At 37.1% G+C, this 20,041-nt stretch overlaps 1 protein-coding gene and 1 pseudogene across 2 annotated transcripts in view; one reads left to right on the top strand and one right to left on the bottom strand.

The window, feature by feature from the left end:
* Nucleotides 1–82: 82 nt before the first annotated feature.
* LOC141495818 (cyclin-dependent kinase 2-associated protein 1 pseudogene) lies at nucleotides 83–736 on the bottom strand (annotated as a pseudogene).
* Nucleotides 737–9,365: 8,629 nt separating this feature from the next.
* HAUS6 (HAUS augmin like complex subunit 6) overlaps nucleotides 9,366–20,041 on the top strand; it is a 46,840-nt gene continuing 36,164 nt past the window's right edge. For both annotated transcript variants that reach the window (XM_074197571.1, XM_074197570.1), the window contains exons 1-4: nucleotides 9,366–9,717; nucleotides 13,382–13,477; nucleotides 15,374–15,452; nucleotides 16,469–16,601. In XM_074197571.1, coding sequence (XP_074053672.1) covers nucleotides 9,605–9,717; nucleotides 13,382–13,477; nucleotides 15,374–15,452; nucleotides 16,469–16,601 — 421 coding nt within the window. In that variant the 5' untranslated portion in view covers nucleotides 9,366–9,604. The remainder of the gene's footprint in view (nucleotides 9,718–13,381; nucleotides 13,478–15,373; nucleotides 15,453–16,468; nucleotides 16,602–20,041) is intronic.

Raw genomic sequence — 20,041 nt, 5'->3', positions numbered from 1 at the left:
GGAGATTCTGGAAAAGGTGCAAAAGAATGATATTTAGGTGGGTGGTTTTAAGTGTATTCAAAGGAAGAAAAATCCAAGATTGGGGTTAAGTTAGCAGGGCAGTAAATTAGAGTTGGCAGCAACAGAAGCAGAATTTTCTACATGCATGGTCTGGACTCAATATTTTTTTAAAAAAGTGACCTAGGTTGCTAACTACATATAATGGAAATCTTAACTGCAAAATGACCTCCTATTCTTACAGACTGTGGTGGGGATGGGAAGAAGAAAAGGGGGAAAGAACCCAAACTTTTTGGACCATTCAACAGAAGAGATTGATATGAATGTTTTGAAAGTCACCTGAGGAATAAGTGTTAGTCTTTCTTCTTCACAAAGAAATGGAAAACTTTGGAAGTGAAGTGGGAGGCTAGGATCTTGCATTGCGTTCAGTCTCTGCCAGGCATTCCCGGACTAATCCTCGAGCATGAATGATGCCTCGTTTTAGCCTCTCCATGGCACTTTTGCTCCCTGCATATGTGGGTCTGATCTCTTTCCCTAGCTCTTCGATGATAGCTAGAAGTTCTGCATATTTGCTTTGAGGTACCTGGCTGCTCCCTGAACCCTGGGTATAGCCCAGAGATGGGAGTCCATAGTCATTGATCAGCTGCCGATACTGGGTAGATGCCGCCATGCTGGTGGAAGGAGAGTGGACACTCCCAGCCGGGGGCAGGGGGGCACCCACCGTGGGCTTGTAGGACATGCTGGCAGCTTGGCGGCCCCGGCAAAGATGGCCGTCACTCAGCGGGACCCCCCGCGACGCAGCCCAGCGGCCCCCTGCGGCCCGGCCGGCCCTGCCGGCCCCGCCGCAAACTTTGGAGCGGCCGCGGCGGGCGTTAGACCATTTTCAATTGCTATTTTCAATCACTCTGAACCAGTGATCAAGTGGGATTTAGAATGGGATTTATTGTTGGTCAATCAAGGAGAACCAGAGTGTTTTGAAGCCAGTAAATCCCAAGGTTTTGTGAGCTTTCAGGGATCAAATTTTACATTTCTTTGAAAGGAAAGAAAAAAGAGAGGAAAGAAGAGAGGAAGGGAGCTGTGTTGCCTAAATAGCCAGCCATAGGGCAGCTTCTACTACCCACAAAAATTATTTTTCCTTAGTTCTCAAGAGAACCATGACATTAGGGATGTGATACAATAACAAGAAAGTAAATTGTATTTAAGTAAGAGAAGATTGTGCAGAGGGGAAGTAATGAGAAGGTGAATTCAGAAAGACAAATTGCATTTTCAGGCTCAATGTATTCTACATTAATAGTGTAAGCAAAAAGAACTTCCCGCAAAAAAATCTCAGAAGTGAATGTAACAAAATTATAGAGATCAAGCAGTACTTAAATGAAGAGATATGAAAAGGCACAACCCCCTCCTTAATCCTTCTTTTCACATGTGTTATATATTGTATGGTTTTTGGACTTTTTCAAAGTATTAGTCAGCTTTGTTGATTTTTTCCCCCTCCATAAAATACTAGTTGTTGTATGGGATGGCTCTCTAGGAGGAGGGGGGGTGGGAAATAGGGATAACTATGATGATGTATGAAACAAGATCATCAATAAAACTTATTTTTTTAGGTTAAAAATGTGTAGCCATGGAAAATATTACAATAGTCATGTTGTAAAAGTAAGCATGACCACTCCTTCACAAAGAGAGAAAGAAGAAAAATAAAATGATAAAAAAAGTATGCTTCAATCTGTATTCAGACACTATCAACTCTGTCTTTGGGATGAATTACATTATTATAAGTTCATCAGAGAAACTGCTTCAACATGTCATAAAAATATTTTTCAAAAAAGAGCTTCCTACCTTCAAAGAAACAAGATGCAAACACAAAGAATGGAACAATTCCTATTTCTAAGGAGCTTATATCCTAATGGATACAAATAAATATGTAACACTTACTCTGGGTTGATTTTACCACTCAAAACTGGATGAGCAAGTTGAATTCCTACAAAACAGCTGGCTTGCTTTCCTTCAGGGGTAAAAGTTTATAAAAGTCTTTATCTGTTGTGTTTCCCATATCAGTTGACTAGAATTAGCTTTTTTGAAGGGAGAGTTACTGAGACAATATTTTAAGAAATTGCTACAAAGAATTCCCTCCTAAAATATGGTACATTCCCACAATTATTTTCATGAGTTTTTTTTAACATCTGAATAATTTTTCTTAGGACATCTCACCTTCCCCTTCCAGAAATCAAATAATATCCCATATAACAATAGTAGTTTTTAAGGGCAGAAAAAGTACAATTAATCAAAATACTGCGAATTTAAAAACATGTGCAGTGTGTGTAACTCTTGAACCTCCTGTTTCAGTTCTTCTGCATGGAAGGATCAAGGTTAGGAATCATGTGGCCAGTTACTAGCACACATCCCCTAGTTACTAAAAATCCTTTTCTGCCTTTGTGTAGTCCACAAGAAGTTTTCCTTAGGTATAGCTCTCTGCTAGGCTCTGAGAGATGATGCTCTTGTAGAATTATGGCTGTCCAGTGGTCCAAAGATGGCTGGAACTCAATCCTTTGTTTCCAACTTCAAGTGGAAGTTACCTTGGAAACCATTAGACTGGTTTGTTGTTGGAATACTCTAGTGGAATTTTCTGGTCATTCTACATAAACCCAGATATACAATTCATTTTTTCCATTAATCTCAGTACATTTCCTGGTAGTGTCATCTGATTTAATCCATGAACAAACTATTTTACTTTTCCCAAATTAAGTTTTTCCATCTAGTTTGTGCCTTTTGTTGTTTTGATTTTCAATCAAACTTCTTAATTTTGGTCCTGAGAGTCAGGATGGTAAAGTGGGAAACAATATGGGGAGCTCCTATCCACTAATTCTTCCAAACAGATTTAACAAATACACTGAATGGAATTCTGATGGAGAAATCCAGAGAAGGGCACAGTGAGTCTAGTCTATTTCAGCAAACAGAAACAAATTAAACAATTATTACTTACAATCATTGTGAGCCAGTGGGGTCCAAAATATGATCAAATAGATTTGGACTGGGACCTATTGTTGGCCAGTCTGCTTTGGCCAGAAATATTGAGGGTCTTCCCCTCCCAGACTTTTTTAACTAAACAAAAGAGGCCATTATTTGCTTCATTTCTTTCTGCAGAAAAAAAAGTTTATTCCTTTCTCTACCCATTCAATTTCCTCCAAAGATCTATCATATTTAGGTTTTCTAACATTCTATTAAGGAAGTAATCCTTAACTTGCTTTTTATTTATTTTATGATTAGATTTATCTAAATCTGAGAGTGGGATGTTGAGGTCTCTTATCAGTAGAGTTTTGTTGTCTATGTCTTCCTGTAACTCATTCAACTTCTCATCTAAGAATTTGGAGGCTATACCACTTGGTACATACATATTTAGTATTCAAATTGCTTCACTGTCTATGGTACCTTTTAGGAGGATATAGTTTTCTTATCTCTTTTAATGAGATCTATTTTTGAAGCTGCTTTGTCTGAGATAAGCATTGCTACCTCTGCTTTATTCACTTCAGCTGAAGCAAAATATATTTTGCTCTAACCTTTTACCTTTACATGTCTCTCTGCTTCAAATGAGTTTCTTGTAAGCAGCATATTGTAGGATTCTGATTTTTAATCCACTCTACTAATCACTTATGGGAGAGTTCATCCCATTCACATTCAAAGTTATAATTACTCTTTATTGCCCTCCATGCTATCTTCCCTCTGTTTGTATTTGTTCACTGTATCCATATTCCTCAGTATTTTGTTTATGAATACCACCATCTTCAGTGTGTTTTCCCCCTTATATCCAACCCCTCCCCTTTCTTTCCCCTTTCTCTTTACCCCTTCTTCCTTCCCTTCCTTCTATTAGTTTCTCTTTTCCTTCCCCTTCCCCCTTGAAAGGTAAGATACATTTCTTAACTGACTGTGTGTATGTTCACTTTAAATGAATCTGATAAGAGTAAGATTCAGGTGGTTCTCACCTCCTCCCTTCTTCCCCTCTATTGCAATAGGTCCTTTGTACCTCTTTTAAGTAATGTGATTTACCCCATTCAGTCTCCTCCATCCTCCTGTCTCTTTCCTGTTCCCCCTTTTAAAGGAGATATTGTTTTTATATCATTTTATCAGAGTCACGGATAAGTCATGAGTGTCCATCATTTCTGGCTAAGTAAATTCTCTCAGATAGAGTTATAATTCTCAAGAATTATGAGAATCTTTCTCCCAGGTAGGGATATAGCCAGTTTCATCTTATTGGATAGCAGTTTTTTCTTTCCCCCCCTTTTTCCTTTTCATTTGTCTCTTGAGTTTCCTGTTTGAAGTCCAAATTTTCTATTTAGCTCTGTTCTTTTCATCAGAAAAAGTTGGAAGTCTCCTATTTTGTTAAATGCCCATCTTTTCCCCTGGAAGAGAAGGCTCAGTTTTGCCAGATGGGGATTCTTGGCTGAATTCCAAGTTCCCTTGCTCTTCAGAATATCACATTCCAGGCCCTTTGATCCCTTAATGTTGATGCAGCCAGGTCCTGTGTAATTCTTACTGTGGCTCCTTGGCATCTAAATCATTTCTTACTGCTTGCAGGATTTTCTTTTTATCTGATAGTTCTGGAATTTGGCCACAATATTCCTTGGTGTTTTCTTTTTGGGATCCCTTTCAGGGGGAGATCGATGTATTCTTTCAATAACTATTTTCCCCCTCTGGTTCCATGATGCCAGGGAAATCCTGTAATATTGAGTTCAAGCTTTTTTACTCTTCAATGTTTTCTAGAAGCCCACTGATTTTTTAAGTTGGATCTATTCTTGAGGTCAGCAGTTTTACTGATGAGGTATTTTATATTTTTTTGCTATTTTTTGACTTTTTGGTTTTAATAAATTCTTGTTATCTCATGAAGTTTCCACAGATTCCATTCTTTTTTTTAGAGAAGAATTTTCTTCATTTGCCTTTTGCAACTCTTTTTCCAATTGGTAAATTCTTTTTTTTGAAGGAGTTTTCCATTTGCCTAATTGAGGCTTTGAGAAAATTATTTTTTTGCAGTTGCCCAATTGTATTTTCTAAGGATTTGTTTTTCTGTTGCAAGGTGTTAATTTTCTCTTGAGCTTCTTTTCTCAGTTTTTCCAATTGATTTTTAAACTCTCTCCTGATCTCTTCTAAGAAGTCTTTCTGGGCTGGAGACCAATTCATATTCTCAGAAGTTCTGGCTTTGAGTTAGGGTCTTTGTCTTTAAGGTAGTTTTCAGTGGGACCCCTCTTCTCACTAGCGTTTCTTCATTTTTCTAGCATCTTGTGTTGGAGAGGAGCTGGTTCAGACTTTTGGTTTTGAAAACCCTAGAGGCTTTGCTCACTGGGCTTAGTTTCTTCAAGTGGGCTGACCAGTAGGGGATGCTAGAGGCTTTCTCTAGAGTGTCTGTGAGCTTGATTTATGGTCCATTCCCTAGGCCTAGAGGGTGGGGGGAGCAACTGGACTGAATTATCTTTGAACAATGTGGGCTGGGCCCTTGGGCTATTTAGTTAATCTCAGTATTGAGAGCCTGGGGGTGGGGTGGGGAGGTTGTTACTGTATTTGTTCTGGGAAGAGTCCCTTTCTCTCACAGGGATGGGGAGAGGGGCTCAACTGGAAAAACAGGGACTTTGCTGAAAATATGGGGCTCAGGGTCCTGGTCTTGCAGGCCAGTAGAGCTGACCAGATTGCTATCTATCCTCTGTGTTGGAGTCCCTTTGTCCACTGTGCTGCTCTCCTGCCTGCTCACAAAACCAAAGCTTCTCAGGCTTCTCTGAGGTTAGTACGAGGTCACACTCCACCACCCCTATAATAGCTCTCTGATCTCTGTCCCAGACTCAACCATACCTATCCTAGGTATCAGACTCTTACAATACTCTACTCAAAGGGGTGTTAATTTTCATCTCTGAAACCTGGCAAGACATCATTATTTTAAAAAAATCTTAAAAGAAAACTGCTCAGATCTCTTAGACTCAGAGGACAAAATAGCAAGAGAAAAAATTCTCTGGTTACCTCTTGATAGAAACCCCTGAAATGAAACTTTCAGGAACAGAATAGCCAAAATCTGTATCTTCCAAGTTAAACCAAAAAAAAAAAATACTGTAAGCAGTCAGAAAAAAAGAATTGAAGTACTAAGTACTAATAAAGGCAAGATCCCATGTTTTAGTAGCCATGACTATAAAGGAGCAAAGAACTTGAAATACAATATTCCAGCAAGATAGGGCTGGCAGTCAAAAATAACTTATCCAGAAAAACTGAATATAATGTTTTTGCAGAGAGGGGGAGGAAAAATGAACCCTTAATGAAACACAGAACTTCCAAATGCTCCTGATGAAAAAAACACAGGCATGAAGAGAAACATATCAGTGGATAATCTTAAAAGACTAAACTAGGAAAGGGTGATATACATGTTCCTTCTGAATCCTACCATTACCAGGGTCCTTAGAGGGATTCCAAATAGATACAGTGTGGAATTGTTCTACGATGTCTCGATTTTAGTAAAAGGATGGAAAGAGGGGATAAATATATTGTGGGTGAGGGGGAATGGAAAGGATTTAAAAAACGATGTCACATAATCAGGGTGCATAAGGACACATCTATAAAAAGAGATAGAGGTAGTCCCCAGTTGGGTGCAGAAATACATATTACTTAAGAGGGTAATAAAAGGGGAAGGGGAGAAATAGAAAGGGCAGTATGAGGAACAGTTGCCCAAGGGAGGGATTAGTCCTAGATTAAAAAAAAAACCTAAGGATGTACAAAATTATAGCTCTTTAAAAAAATATTTTTTGCGGGGTTTCAATCTGTATTCTGAAAACCAACTCTCTGTGGATGGATAAGTCATCATAAGTCATTCAGAGTTGTTTTGGGTCATTGTATTTTGTACTTTGTACTTTGTACACAGCACATTTTACTTTGCATCAGCTTTTGTAAGTCCTGGTTTTTCTGAAAGCATCCCACTCATCATTTCTTACAACATAATTGCATTCCATCATAATCATGCTTCAAAATTTATTCAGCCATTCCCCAACTGATGGGTATTCCCTCAATGAATCTGAAAAGAGTTGCTATAAAATAAGGTCCTTTTCATTTTTCTTCTCTTTTTGTTTTTGTTTTTTTTTAGGTTTTTGCAAGGCATATGGGGTTAAGTGGCTTGCTCAAGGCCACACAGCTAGGTAATTATTAAGTGTCTGAGATTGGATTTGAACCCAGGTACTCCTGACTCCAAGGCCGGTGCTTTATCCACTACGCCACCTAACCGCCCCCCCACTACACCACCTTTTTGGACACAAACCTAGTAGTGGCACTGCTAGGTCAAAGGGTGTGCATATTTTATAGTTCTTTGGACATAGTTCTAAATTGCTCTACAGAATGTTGAAGCAGTTCACTTCTCTACCAATCATGCATTAATATCTCAAAAAATTACATGTTTTTTATCATTCTTTTCTCTTAAAATCTTGATTTTGGATTCCCTTCCTCTCACCCTTTCCCCACCCACTGAGAAATCAAAAATATGATTTCAATTATAAATTGGAAACCATGTAACACAATTTCCATATTAGCCATATTGTGGAAAAAAAGTAAAAAAATAAATTTCCCTTCAACTTAGATTCAGAGCTCATCAGCTCTCCCTCTTGAGGTGGATAGCATTTTTCATCATAAGTATTTTGAAATTGTCTTGGCTCATTGTATTGATGAGACAGGCCAATTCTTTCACAATTGATCATTATTACAGCAGTGCATTATACAGGATGATGTCCTGGGTTCTCACATCAGTTTGTATCAGTTCATAAAGGTGGTGTCATTTTTCCCCCCAGAAACTACCCCTACTCCTTTCCAGCAGCATTAATAATCTTCCATCATGAAAGTCACAGTTTGTTCAGCCAATTCCCAATTGGGCATTCCTTCACATTTCAATTTAATTCAGCTTTGCCCTTTGTTAAGTGACACTGGGATTTAGTTTATTTAAAATTGGAAAAACTTTGCCTCCTCTTTACTAGTTTAAGTAGCATTGGATTAAGTACCTTTCTGTACCTCTTTTATAAGTGTGAGAGACTAGAGAATTTTAATTTAAAAATGTATTTAACACGAATTAAACAAAATTATTTCTTTCCAATTTGCTCCTCTTCTCATCAGAAAGCAAGCAATACATCGTCAATTAAACATATGAAGACATGCAAAACATGCAAAACAAATTCTCCATGTTGTGAAAAATAGAAGGTGAAAAAAATTTTACTTCAATTTGCACTTAATCAGTTCTTTCTCTGGAGGTGGATAACTTTTTTTTTAATTAAAGATTTTATTTATTTTGAATTTTACAATTTTCCCCTAATCTTACTTCCCTCCCCCACCAGCCACAGAAGGCAATTTGTCAGTCTTTTTTTTTTTTAGATTTTTTTTGCAAGGCAAACGGGGTTAAGTGGCTTGCCCAAGGCCACACAGCTGGGTAATTATTGTCTGAGATCGGATTTGAACCCAGGTACTCCTGACTCCAAGGCCTGTGTTTTATAGGCCTTTATCCGCCCTTATTTGTCAGTCTTTTACATTGATTCAAATTGAGTGTGATGAGAGAGAAACCATATCCTTAAGGAAGAAACAAAAAGTATAGGAGATAATAAGAGATAACAAGATCAGACAGTAAGAGATAAGTTTTTTTCCTAAATTAAAGGGAATTGTCCTTGGTCTTTGTTTAACCTCCACAGTCCTTTCTCTGGATACAGATGGTATTCTCCATTGCAGACAGCCCCACATTGTCCCTGATTGTTGCACTGATGGAATGAGCAAGTCCTTCAAGGTTGATCATCACCCCCATGTTGCTGTTAGGGTGTGGATAATTTTTTTTAATAATATTTTTTAGTTTTTTCTTTTTGCAAGGCAACTATCGGGGACAATGTGGGGCGATCTGTGATGTAGCCTTTGAGGTACTTTTAAAAAAGATTTTTATTTACTTTTTTAGTTTTGGCAAGGCAAATGGGGTTAAATGAGTCGCCCAAGGCCACACAGTTGGTAATTATTAGGTGTCTGAGGCCGAATTTGAACTCAGGTACTCCTCTATCCACTGGGCCACCTGGTCGCCCCGGCCGATAACATTTTTCTAGAGGATCTCTTAAGACCCTTAAGGTATAGCGCTCATCACTTGAAGTTATTGAGATCCTATTCCCCAGCATGCCTTTCCTCAAAAACCCCGGAAGAGGAGGGTTCCGCTGCCGGGTGTAGCCACACCCTCGCTTAACACTTCCTTCCTCTCCAACAGCAAGGCATTATGGGATTCGTAGTTTTCTGGAGAGGAGATTAAAGCGCCCGCCTTGGGAGGGGGTGCGGCAGGAGACCTTAGCCAATGACATCGCGTCGCGCTTCCGGAAGTGACGCCATCCACAAGGGGCGGGGAGAAACGCCGTCGTTGGCGGTTCCGTTAAACGCGACAGCTTTTTGGGCGCTTTTTTTCCCCCCAGGGGATGATAAAATGGCTGTCGCCCGGTGAGCCGCCATCGGCGGTGGCCTGAGCCGCCGCCCGCGGAGAAGGGGCGGCATGTAGAGCAGCGGCGCGGGCCTTTTGTCGTCGTCTTTGTCCCGCCCGCCGCCCTCGGGCCTTCGGGGCGCGGCCGGAGGAGGAGCAGCCGCCAACATGAGCGCCTGGAAGAGGGAGCACCTCTGGCAGCTGCTGCTGGCCCTGGGGTTCGAGGCGGACACGGCCGCCGCCGAGGCCGGGAAGCTCCCCTCGCACACGAAGCTGGGCGTGTAAGTGGCGGAGAGGGCGGGCTCCTTCATCTTGGCGCACCTTCGGGGCTGTGCGGCTCCATTTGAACTCGGGTCCTCACCCGGCCGCCCCTTAAGTAGCTTTTTTTGGTAAAAAACTAGGCGCTAAGCGCGTTGCAGATAGACTATAACACCGCCCGGTGGGCCGGGCCTGGCGCCGCCTCTTGGTTTTCCACTGCTCTTAGCGCCTGCCTCAGTTTCCTCAGCTGTCAAAAGTGAGGATCGAAGGGTGCGCAGTAAGTGCGGTTGAAAATTATTATTTTTTTCCTAATTATTAGTTGTAAAATACCGGCAGACTCCCCCTCTCCAGGGGGGGGATTGTGAGTGAGCACCGGATGAGGTAACAATTGTCAGCCCGGGCCGCGGGAGGCGCTTCTGCCAGGCCTGAATGAAGCCTGTTCTTACTAGGGACCTCAGCTGGATGGACAAGATTAGGGAGCATCTTGGAATTTCAAGAGCCCCTGGATTGTTATGAATAACATGCTAGAGCTAAAAGTTAGCTTAGAGATAATCTAACTCCATCTTATTTTCTTTTTTATATTTTTAAAATTTTTTTGTTATTTTATTTTGAGTTTTACAATTTTTCCCCCATCTTACTTCCCTCCCCCCACAGAGAGCAATCTGTCAGTCTTAATCTAACTCCATCTTATTTTCTTTTTTTATATTTTTTAAATTTTTTTGTTATTTTATTTTGAGTTTTACAAGTTTTCCCCCATTTTACTTCCCTCCCCCCAGAGAGCAATCTGTCAGTCTTAATCTAACTCCATCTTATTTTCTTTTATATTTTTTAAATTTTTTTGTTATTTTATTTTGAGTTTTACAATTTTTCCCCATCTTACTTCCCTCCCCCCACAGAGAGCAATCTGTCAGTCTTAATCTAACATCTTATTTTCATTTTTTATATTTTTTAAATTTTTTTGTTATTTTATTTTGAGTTTTACAATTTTCCCCCCATCTTACTTCCCTCCCCCCACAGAGAGCAATCTGTCAGTCTTTACATTGTTTCCATGGTATACAATTGATCCAAATTGAGTGTGATGAGAGAGAAATAATATCCTTAAGGAAGAAACAAAAAAATATAAGAGATAACAAGATCAGGCAATAAGATTTTTTTTATTTTTTTTATTTTTTAAGAAAGATTTTATTTTGAGTTTTACAATTTTCCCCCACCCCCCACAGAAGGCATTCTATTAGTGTTTACATTGATCTCAGTTGAATGTGTTCATCTTCTTTTCTTTTTTCTTCTTTCATTTTAAAAGTTTTTTTGTTTTATTAAAGATTTCATTTATTTTGAGTTTTACAATTTTTCCCCATCTTACTTCCCCCCCCACAGAAAGCAATTTGTCAATCTTTACTTTGTTTCCATGTTGTACATTGATCCAAATTGAGTGTGATGAGAGAGAAATCATATCCTTAAGGAAGAAACAAAAAGTATAAGAGATAACAAGATCAGACAATAAGATTTTTTTGTTATATTTTAAGGAAGATTTTATTTGGAGTTTTACAATTTCCCCCCATCCCCCACAGAAGGCATTCTATTAGTGTTTACGTTGGTTCCATGTTATACATTGATCTCAGCTGAATGTGTCCATCTTATTTTCTTTTTTAATTTTTTTAATTTTTAAAATTTTCTTTGTTTTATTAAAGATTTCATTTATTTTGTTTTACAATTTTTCCCCCATCTTATTTCCCCCCCCAGAAAGCAATTTGTCAGTCTTTGTTTCCATGTTGTACATTGATCAAATTGAGTGTGATGAGAGAGAAATCATATCCTTAAGGAAGAAACAAAAAGTATAAGAGATCAGATCAGACAATATGATTTTTTTATTTTTTAAGAAAGACTTTATTTATTTTGAGTTTTACTATTTTTCCTCCCAATCTTACTTCCCTCCCCCCACAGAAAGCAATCTGTCAGTCTTTACTTTGTTTCCATGTTGTACATTGATCCAAATTGAGTGTGATGAGAGAGAAATCATATCCTTAAGGAAGAAACAAAGAGTATAAGAGATAACAAGATCAGACAATAAGATTTTTTTTATATTTTAAGAAAGATTTTATTTTGAGTTTTACACTTTCCCCCATCCCCCACAGAAGGCATTCTGTTAGTGTTTACATTGGTTCCATGTTATACATTGATCTCAGTTGAATGTGTCCATCTTATTTTCTTTTTTTTAATTTTTTTTAAATTAAAAGGTTTTTTTGTTTTATTAAAGTTGAATGTGTTCATCTTATTTTCTTTTTTTAGGTGTTTTTTTTTTTTTGCAAGGCAAATGGGGTTAAATGGCTTGCTCAGGGCCACACAGCTAGGTAATTAATTTAGAGTCTGAGACCAGATTTGGACTCAGGTAGTCCTGATTCCAGGGCCAGTGCTCTATCCACTTAGCTGCCCCTCCATCTTATTTCCTAATAAAGAAAAAATGGCCCAAAGAAAATTGTCTAGGATAATTCATGTTTTAAAAGTATTTTATAGTCTACAAAGCCCTTCATAAATCAGTGAGATATGTTATAAAAGGATTATTTCCATTTTACTGGCATGAAAGTGAAATATAGAATGGTGAAGTGAATTGTCTAAGGTAGTCAAAAGGTCAAAGCCTCTTGACTAGAGCCCAGCCCTTCTGATTCTCAAAACATTGCTTTTTTACAGTATAGGTCTCTTGCTTTCTAGAGAGGGTTGGGAGGATGTTGAAAAATAGAGGGATTTGGGTGAACTGGAACCTACCTACCCTTTCAAAAGTCTCTCTTAAGTTTTCCTTTTGTTTCCATTGGAGATAGTATTTTTTGATGGTTGTCTTATATTTAGTGACTCATTCACAAGCCTTCATAAGTCTGAGAAACAGAGCTAAAACATACCTTGGGAGCCCTGGCTTTGCCATTGGTTAGCTTGTAGCCTTTGGCTTTTCCTTTTCCACTACAGTTGGACTCCTGATCTCTAAAAGGCCCTTCCAATGCTAATATTTTGTTATTTTGTTATTACTTTTTTCAGTATATCAGCTGATAGGAGCAAGCTGCATTAGATTTGAATTCTCCCTTTTTTTTGTTTTGCTTTGCTGGAATGGTTAGCCTATCATCATCTGCAGAATTCAGAGTCCTATCCTGTTAGAGCCAGATGAGCCCATTAGGGGCTACAGACTGAAGTCTGTGGAAGGGGAAATGCATGTTCAAATTCAGAGGGATTAGGTGGTAGACTGATCAGAACCTTAATTTTCTAACTTCAAAATTTCTAACTCCATACCATGATTGAGTCAATACTTTATTAATCGGCTTTGAGAGTAATTAATGCCTTTCCTGTACTGTATAGCTTAAAGCTCTTAATATTCTTTTAAGTATATTTAATTTTTCCTCAAAAACAAATTTTGCTTATATTTTCCTAGTTGGAGAAACTGAGGCAATAAGGAGGCTAAAAAACTGACTTCATTAATTCTGAGAAATCTGGGATCAAAGCTTAGATCTTATTCCTAGTGAAGGCTCCATGCACTAAAGGAAAGGCATGTTTCTTTTGATCATTATTTCCTAGAAAAACAATTAAATTTCATAAATTGTACAGTGTTAGGTGAATGGGAAATTTCACCTTGAAAGAAAAAGTTCATGAAGTATATACTGTTGCCCTGCATTAACTATTCTCTCTTATCATTTAAACACCAATTAGGAGCATGTTTGACAAGCCTAACAGTGATGCCTTTCACATAGTTGCCTACTTTTTGTTTACCACTTTGAACCCTTCTCATGCTAAAGAAGTATTCAGGTGAGCAAAATAGTTTTTTTAATCTATCAAATGGTAATATCTGTAAATTTAATGTTATGATTTAAAATTTTGGTCTGACTTTTCTGAGTGATTATCTCAAAGTTCTGTTTTTAGAGGGTATTTAATAGACAGTCACTTATGTAAAGTTTAGATTTTGGAAATACAGCACAATTTAATGTCTTTGTAAAATGCTAATTCTATTAGAGTCTTGTGATCTCTCTTTTTTTTTTTACTTACCACCTCATTGACCTGTCTATGATTGTCTTACTTGGTTATATGTACTTTTACTTAAATTCTGAACTGCTAGGAGCAGAAAGTTGTTTACTTTAAATTTATTCTTTAGATTGTCGGCATTCACTAAATATCTTCTCCCTTAGTACTGTCACTCATAGTTTACTACATTATCTTGGAATGGTAATTTCCGTAAGGGTTTTGAATTATGTGACAGAGACTTAGACTTCTGCAACCCGATTATCATGACTATCCTTTGAAAAAGAGAATTTAGAAGGGGAATTATGTATAGCTTTCTAAAAATTACCAACTAAGTAAAGACACTAGAGATTGGAAATTGTATTTTGTTGTCTTCATCTAAAGTAGCTTTTTGTGACCATGTATAAATCATGTGTCATAAGTAGGGTGAAGACTTGTGGCTTGGTTTCATTGTGAATTTCTTTTTGTGACTATATTCTCTCTTCAAGAGCCTAAAAAAGCCCTAGATTTATGATTGCTGACTACTGCCTCTTAGTATTTGGCATGGTGGATAGTGGGGCTTGGAATCAGGAAGACTGAAGAGTTCCATCTTCATGGGGTCAAATTTGGGGTCTGAAGAGTCAGTCAGATACAACTGGACAAAATAGGGCACCTTAATGATTTGTTCATAGTAACCCTGTGAAGTTGGTTGTATATTGTTTTTCCCATTTTACAAATGGGGAAGATGGGGATCAGGGTGGTTAAGTAACTTGCTCACAGTCACAATTTCTAAGTGTCAGAGGTAGAAATTGAACTCAGGTCTAATGATTTCAGTATTGTTTCTAATAATTTCATCAATCCTGTAGCTGCAGAATGCTTTGGATAGTACTAAGCCAAATTTTGGAATCTCAATACAGCTTCCAAAGTATGGAACTTATTCATTAATTTGTTTTTCCCAGACTTATGTTATGAAGTCTATTTTTTAAGTAAAAGTTTTAATAATAAGTAAACATTTGGTAGCTTTATTGATTAATTGTGAGGTCCATAATCCTCTTAATATTGTCCTGTCATACTACTTAATATAGGCTTCTCATATAGTCAGTCATAGCCTAATTTTTCTTTTCAAATCTTTTGAAAAAAATGGAACCTTACTACTTTGCTTTTGACTGGATTGAATGAAATGTGTTAAACATGCACCCCACGAACCAGATTAATTTGTGATTAAAGATTAAATTGTAATTTGGAGATATCTAATAGAATAAAAATAAATAAAATAAAATAAAATAAAATAAATAAAAAGTGTTAATTTGTGGTGTTCTATGTTAATATCTGGCCTGTAGGAATCCTCATATATGGGTTAGTGGCTCCCTGTTTACTTTTGAATTTGAACCCTCTGTATTAAACTAATGATTCCTTTGATTTTGGCCATTTCAAAAATAATTTCTGTTTATATCGTCTGGGAAGTTGGTTATTTTTTGTTTTCCACTCACCATATACTGAATTGTAATAAATGTAATTATTTTAAAATATAAATAAGAACATCATCCTCAGAGACTAATTATGAATGCCAATAATCTTGATTGTTTTTACTATTCTATTCATATTAGACTTAAATCAGGATAAAAGATTTTTTTCTCCCCTTAAATGTGCTATGCTAGGTCTTGACTTAACTCTCCTTTTTTCCCCCTTTCAAAAAATATAAAAAAGATTCTGTTGGCCTCCAGTAGACCGAAAAGCTGATGCTGAATTTCGGAAACAGTGCTGTGAATGGTTGAAAAGAATTTCTGTGAGTGTTCTTATTCTAAAGATGAAAAATTCAGCTTTAATATTTTTCAGAACTATTTTAACATTCACAAGGGTATTAAGATCTCATTGGGAAAATATTAATTGGTATAATCTTGGGTCCATATTTATTTTTGAAAAATATCATTTTCTGGAATTTTTTGGAAAGTATTTTTGTGTTCAAAAATTTCTATTTTTAGCAAAAATTTCTATTTTTTAGTACACAACTTAAAGGTAAGGGAATTAGATCATATAAAAAAATATGTGTTTTGTGGAACTTGTTTAAAAGGAACTGCTAATTATGAATAACTTTTTTAGCTTATTTCATAAATAAGGTTAAAACTCATGTGGCTTCATTACTAGTTGTTCGCTAGACTCCTCTGTAATTCAGGGAAATCTCAGAGGACTTTGGATCTTAACACCTCTATGAAGTCTTTTGGTATCATATTACAACTTGATGCTTAATTTTTTTGTTGTTATAACCATATGGGAAAGTTTAGAGTCCAGATTAACGTTTTTGATTTTTGATTTCTGTACATTCTCTAAGCAGGGAATTGGGGAAGGAAACATGAATTTTTAGAGCCCCCACTATGTGTAAATGCTTTATTACAAAATAGGATCTCATTTGAGCCTCACATCAACTCTTGAGGTTGGTGCAGTTATTGTTCCCATTTTATAGTTGAGGAAACTGAGGCAAACAAGTTAATGCTGTGTTTTAGACCTGATTTAAATTTTCCTGATTACAGACCCAGCATTTTATCCACTGTACCACTAAATACTTATAAGGGGAGGGAGGAGCAAGGAAATGAATTAAAGCCTTGAAGAGACTTCCCTAACAGGCACCCAGGAGTTTGTGATGGGATCAAGGTTATTGACTCAGTGTTTTTTAAACTATGTTTTTTGCTCTATGTAAGTAAGGAAACCTAGCATAACATGTATCTAATTCCTTTAAAGGTAGTCTACAGCAAGAACAAATCTCCTAAGAAGATAGCCAAATTTAAATCATTTTCTTTTTCTCAGGATGAATGTGGAAGCAGCTTTCCTCAAATTGTGGGTTCATTATTTCTTTCTCCTGGTGGCACCAAGTTTGTTGATCTCATGTACTCTTTTGCAAGATTTGTTGCAGTGCAATATATTAAAACCAACTCTGAAAGTAAGTAAAGCAAAATGGCAATAATTTTACATTTTGAGAAATGCAGCAGGAACTTTTGCAGACCATTAAGAGGTAGTTTATACCTGAAGTAAGAAGTTTTTTGCGTGATGTCAAATATAAAATTTTAAGAGATTTTTAGAATGTTTGGATAAATTATTACTGTAAACTCCTACAGGTTAGAATTAGTTTATTATATTAAAATTTTGTTGTTTTGTGGGGCAGCTTGGTAGCACAGTGAATAGAGCACCAGCCCTGGAGTCAGTAGGGCCTGAGTTCAGATGCAGCCTTAGACATTGTGTGACCATGGGCAAGTCATTTAATCCCATTGCCTTGCAAAAACCTAAAAAAAAATGGTTTTGAATGCTTGATGAATGTGGACTTCAATGTTTTTGTACAGAATTTTTGTTATATTTGTTAGTGAGATTAGACTTTTATGTCTTGAATTACTTAGCTAGTAAGTGATTTTTTTTTAGGTTTTTTTTTTTTTTTGCAAGGCAAATGGGGTTAAGTGGCTTGCCCAAGGCCACACAGCTAGGTAATTATTAAGTGTCTGAGACCGGATTTGAACCCAGATACTACTGACTCCAAGGCCGGTGCTTTATCCACTATGGCACCTAGCCACCCCTAGTAAGTGATTTGAGGCCAGATTTGAACTCAGGAAAATGAGTCATTCTGATTCCAGACCTTATATAGTCTAGCACTCTCTCTTTGCATTTTGCCACCCAGCCACTTGGATTCTGTATTCTCTATTTAAGACATCTGAGAAGTATGTAAAACACATAAAAATTTCTATGTAAAATTGTTTTCAAAATTTAAAGCATAGCATTTGAGGCAATAAATTGAATTCAGTTATTTGAATACTTTGCTGGGGACTGAAGTGTTCTGCATAACATGGATAAAAGGAGTCATTAGTGGACCAAACTATTCTGTGTGCCATGATAGAACTTCATACATGGAAGTCAGGAAAGATTCACTTTCCTGAGTTCATATCTGATTTGGGGCAGTAGTTTTGTGACCCTGGGCTAGCCACTTCATCCTGTTTGCTTCAATTTTCTCACTGTAAAATGAGCTGGAGAAGGAAATCCTGAAACCACTCCAATATCTTTCCCACGAAGTCAGTTTTGACTGAAATGACTGATCAACAACAACAAAGGAAATCATTGATTGGATGGTCCTAAGGACAGAAGAAGTAGTGTGGAAGGAAGGAATAGTGTGAACAAAGGCATTAAAGGTGGAAAATGCAGGATGTGTTCAAAGGGACAGAATTGTGTCTAGTTTGACTACCTTATTTAGAGTATATATGGATGGCATTAATAAGGAATAATTCAGAAAGGTATCAAATTGTGGAAGGACCCAAAAGATAGATGAAAAAATTTTTTATTGCATAGAACTCCAGACCTGAAGTCAGAAAGGTCTCGAATTCAAATATGGTTTCAGACACTTAATAGCTATGTGACCTTGGGCAAGTTACTTAACCTCTGTTTGCCTAAGAGGCCACTAGGTCTCTCCTAGGTAGAGTAATTCAACCTATAGTCAAGAAGACCCTGAGTTCAAATGTGACTGTAGACCCTTATTAGCTATATATGATCCTGGAAAAGTCACTTTAAGCAGTTTGATTTAATAGAAGGAAATGACAAACTACTTCAGTATCTGCCAAGAAAACATCATGATTCACTGAGTTCTTAAGAGTTGGACACCATTGAATGATTAAACAACAAAAGAACCTACGGTATATTTTTGAAGAGAAAAGGGATCTGACCAGATCTATACAAGAGGAAGATTACTCTATTAAGAAGGATGAGTTAGAATTAGGGAATGGTGGATATAACTGTTGTATCAATTGGTCACCTGAATTGGCTTGGTAGCATTTAGAAAGGAGAAGTAGATTGAGATGGTTATGAGAGTTTGCAGAGGTAGTTAAACGATTTAGGTAATTGATTAAACATTCCAAGTGAGAGAGAAGAGAGAAAGATACTTCTTTTGAATAAATTGAGGGATGGAGAGAGGAGATTGCTATGTTTAATTATGGATATCTTTGAGGTGTTAGTAGACATCTAGCTGAAGATAATTCTTTTAAGTATAAGGACAGTACTGGATTTAGTATAATTGTCTGGTATACTGTTGGTTCCTAATAGTCTTGTTGACTGGAAATATATTTTTCTTGAATCACTGCACAGAATTTGTAGTTGAAGCTATTGAATTGAATGAAGTTGCTGAAGGAAAAATGGGAACAAAAACAAATAATCAAGGGAGGACTGGGAGAGTTACCTCATTTAAAGCATTACTTTAAGAGGAAGAAAATGGGACCTAATAAAATGGATGCAGGTGTGGTTAGCAGTGTTGGAGGAATGCATGAAAACTGAGGAGAGTATCCTCATTTAACATTTGAGGAAACTGGAAATCTTAGAGCAAAGGACTTGCCCTTGATTATATGAGGATGAGATTTGAACCTAGGCTTCCTGATTCAAGTTAAGTACTTTCTTCCTTGTCACATTGCTTTTATTTTTATTTTTTTAATTTTTTAGGTTTTTGCAAGGCAAATGGTGTTAAGTGGCTTGCCCAAGGCCACACAGCTAGGTAATTATTAAGTGTCTGAGACTGGATTTGAACCCAGGTACTCCTGACTCCAGGTCCGGTGCTTTATCCACTGCGCCACCTAGCTACCCCCACATTTCTTTTAGAAAGAAAGAATAGGTTACTTGTGTCATATGCTGGAGAGTTCAAGAAGGATGAGTACTATTTGAAGATAAAGCATTAAAAAATATTGATAATAAAATACAGATTTAATTTAATTCAAAATAAACTTTTTTTAAGACCTTGTATTTCTGAGCTTAAGAGATGTCTCTTTTTAGACATTAGCTTTAGTATACAGTCAATTTTCAGATTCAGGACTTTTTATTTAATTAGAATGCTACAAATTATTTTCTTCTTTCCTTTCTAAGTTTGGATGGATTTTCAGTGGAATGTTGAAGGAATTTTAAAAAATAAGTAATTTGGATGAAGGCAGATTGTTGACTGCATTTTAGATGAGACTGGAAGTGATAGTTTTTACATCAAGTGACAGGATTGAGGATCCTGGAGGATCCTAACTAATAAAAATGGTGGGCCAAAGCTAAAAGATAAAACCTAATGGGAACAAATTAAATCCTACACATAGGTTCAGGAAAACCACTGAAAGTACAGAATGGGGACAGCTGTGACTTGAAAGGACATAAAAAGGAACCATTTGGGAAACTCTTGATGTTATTATTTAATGATGACCCCCCCCAAAAAAAAAAGTAATCTTCAGGTGCATTAATAGAAGTATGGATTAAGGGAGAGGGCAGTTCTGTAGTATTCTGTCACTGTTACTCCAAATCCAGAATGTTTTATTCAGGTCTGTGTGCCACATTTTATAAAATCCTTTTTTATGGGCTATGAAACTTATAGCAATCTGACTA

Source organism: Macrotis lagotis, chromosome 8 (genome assembly GCF_037893015.1).
Source record: "Macrotis lagotis isolate mMagLag1 chromosome 8, bilby.v1.9.chrom.fasta, whole genome shotgun sequence".
Taxonomy (NCBI): domain Eukaryota; kingdom Metazoa; phylum Chordata; class Mammalia; order Peramelemorphia; family Peramelidae; genus Macrotis; species Macrotis lagotis.
Note: the sequence above shows the minus strand (reverse complement) of the source record. Positions and strands in the feature narration are given on the sequence as shown.